Source organism: Lycium ferocissimum, chromosome 1, assembly GCF_029784015.1.
Source record: "Lycium ferocissimum isolate CSIRO_LF1 chromosome 1, AGI_CSIRO_Lferr_CH_V1, whole genome shotgun sequence".
In the NCBI taxonomy this organism is placed as follows: domain Eukaryota; kingdom Viridiplantae; phylum Streptophyta; class Magnoliopsida; order Solanales; family Solanaceae; genus Lycium; species Lycium ferocissimum.
Window position 1 is genome coordinate 64,762,301 of NC_081342.1, and position 2,618 is coordinate 64,764,918.

The 2,618-nt window shown below is 40.5% G+C and overlaps 1 protein-coding gene across 1 annotated transcript; it reads left to right on the forward strand.

The window, feature by feature from the left end:
• The first annotated feature begins 392 nt into the window (after positions 1–392).
• Positions 393–1,149, forward strand: LOC132066383 (secreted RxLR effector protein 161-like). Its single transcript, XM_059459706.1, has 2 exons — positions 393–830; positions 1,024–1,149. The coding sequence occupies exons 1-2, from the start codon at positions 393–395 to the stop codon at positions 1,147–1,149; spliced, it is 564 nt and encodes a 187-aa protein (XP_059315689.1).
• Positions 1,150–2,618: the final 1,469 nt, after the last annotated feature.

Sequence of the window (2,618 nt, forward strand, 5' to 3'; positions counted from 1 at the left end):
CCGCCAGGTTTTGAAAACCTAAAATTTCCTTATCACGTTTTTAAATTAAGTAAAGCTCTATACGGTCTTAAACAAGCACCTAGGGCATGGTATGATCGCTTAAGCTCCTTCTTGGTAAGCCATGGATTTTTTCGAGGAAAGATCGATACATCTCTTCATTAAACGATCCTCCTTAGGAAATCTTATCATACAAATATATGTTGATGATATTATTTTTGGAAGCTCTAACCCCTCTATGTGCAAGGAATTTTCTGATCTTGTGCAAAGCGAGTTCGAAATGAGTATGATGGGAGAATTAAAATTCTTCTTGGGACTACAAATTCATCAAGCGACACTTTGGAATATTTATATGTCAAGCTAAGTATGCTAAAGAACTCGTCCAAAAATTTGGGATGTCTGACTCAAAAGCTATGGGAACTCCAATGAGTCCTACTTGCTCTCTTGATAAGGATGAACAAGGAAAACCTGTTGATGAAACTAAGTATCGCGGTATGATTGGATCATTGCTTTATTTAACTGCTAGTCGACCAGATATTATGTTTAGTGTGTGCGGTGTGCTAGATTCCAAAATTTGCTCCAAAGGAATCTCATCTTCTTTAGTTAAACGTATCATTAGATATCTTCATGGAACAACTAACTATGGTTTATGGTATCCTAACACCACTGATTTTACGCTTGAAGGTTTTTCAGATGCAGATTTTGCAGGTGATAAAGATGATAGAAAAAGTACCAGTGGTACTTGCCAGCTTCTAGGAAAATCTCTTATTTCCTGGAATAGCAAAAAACAGGGATCAGTCTCTTTATCTACTACTGAGGCTGAATATATAGCTGTTGGTCAATCTTTGCGCACACAGCTAATTTGGATGTCTTACCAACTAAGTGATTATGACTTGTTTTTTAAACTTTGTAAAAATTTTACGTGATAATTTGAGTGCTATCTCCGTCTATCTAAAAATCACGCATCATTCTAGGGCCAAGCATATAGATATTAAGCATCATTTTATCAGAAATCATGTTGCTCAGGGAGATTTTGAAATTGTTTTTGTTAACACTGAAAACCAGCTGGCTGATATTTTTACTAAACCCCTTCTTGAGGAACGTTTCTGCATGCTAAGAAGCTCTTTGGGAATTATTGATAAATCTGTCTAAATTTCTAACAAACCGTGCCAAGATTTTCGGGTACTCAAATCTTTGCCATAAATGGTATTCCCATCATATTTCCCATCTTCCCATATTTACTTTTTACCTTTTCCATAAAACCTTTTGCCTTTCCCTACACCCTTTTACCCGTATCCCCATAACCCCTTTTTCGTCTTTCTCCTCACCTTTCTCTTCCAAAGCTCCGTTCATCTTCTCCTCTCTTCAATGGCGAAGAACGCGAAAACTCCTACCCCCTCCACCCGTCAAAGCTCAAGGCTACGGGAAATGGGTAAAAATCTCCCCTCGCCTCCTCATGACTCCGTCGTCTCTGATGACCCTGCTTCCTCCGACGACTCTGACTTAGTTCCCATTAGTCATCTTGGGAAGCGAACCCTTCCTGAGGCTGCATGCTCCACCTCCTCCAAGAAACTCAAAACGCTCTTGTGATAAACCTCTTGATCTTCGGAAGAAATTTTGGGATGACCATCATCGTGCCTTTTCTCGTCTCTTGAGGACAAAACCATCGTTCCTGGTAGGAATGTCGATCTTGACCTTATGCTCTCTCTCAGTTGTAAGGTTAAACATTTGTTTGTCTATCAAGGATGGGAAAACTTTTTTAAAACCCCTCCTCATGTCTATGAAATTCCTGTTCGCATGTTCTATGCCAATCTTAGGTCTTCTAAAGCTAATGAACTTGAAACATTGGTTCTTGGCACTCATATTGTGCTAAATTGCTCTGTTCTTGACTCTATTTTTGGTTGCACCTGCTCTGGCTTTTCGGAATTACCCAAAATTTTTTGGCCTGAATCTCTTGAAGTGTCTTTTGACGATGTTAAAAAATCCCTCTCAAATTCCTCCTCTGTTCCTGTTCAACTTGGTCCGTCCAATATCTCGTTTGAGGCCCGTGTGCTTGCTCATATGGTTGCTACTACCATTGTTCCTCGTGCTGGGTCGTACTCTACCATCTCCCAGCGTGATGCTATTTTTGCCTTTTGCCTCCTGTCCAAGAAAAAAATAAATTTGTCCTCCATTGTTATCAATTATATGATTGAGTGCGCTTCAAATCCCTCTAGTCTCCCATATGGTATGCTTATCTCCCGCATCCTAGAGGTCCACAAAATCGACTTGGTCGACTATCCCATCACTCCAGTCAAGCAATGCTACAACTCTAGGGCGTTTGGTAGCATGGGATATGTTTTGAGCAATGATTCCTGGTTGTTAAAAGATGTCCATGAGGCCTCTCAACCTGGTCCCTCTACCAAAGGGAAAAAATCAGATCCCCCTGCTGTCTCCTCTGAATGCTATGAAGAACTTCTCGCCAAACTTTCTGCTATGGATGAACAAATTGAGTCCATTAAAGACTTAATGGCATCCACGTTATTTCAAGTGGAGAAGATTCGCGATGTGACTAGAGAAACAGGTGCTGATGTCTCTCTAAGTCGAGGCCGAACACGGATCTTGTTATTAAGGAAGCGGTC

Coding starts and splice junctions, on each gene's coding strand:
- LOC132066383 (XM_059459706.1), top strand. CDS start 393: ATGTCTGACTCAAAAGCTATGGGAACTCCAATGAGTCCTACTTGCTCT. Junction 831..1,023: donor CTGAGGCTGAATATATAGCT/GTTGGTCAATCT, acceptor CATGTTGCTCAG/GGAGATTTTGAAATTGTTTT.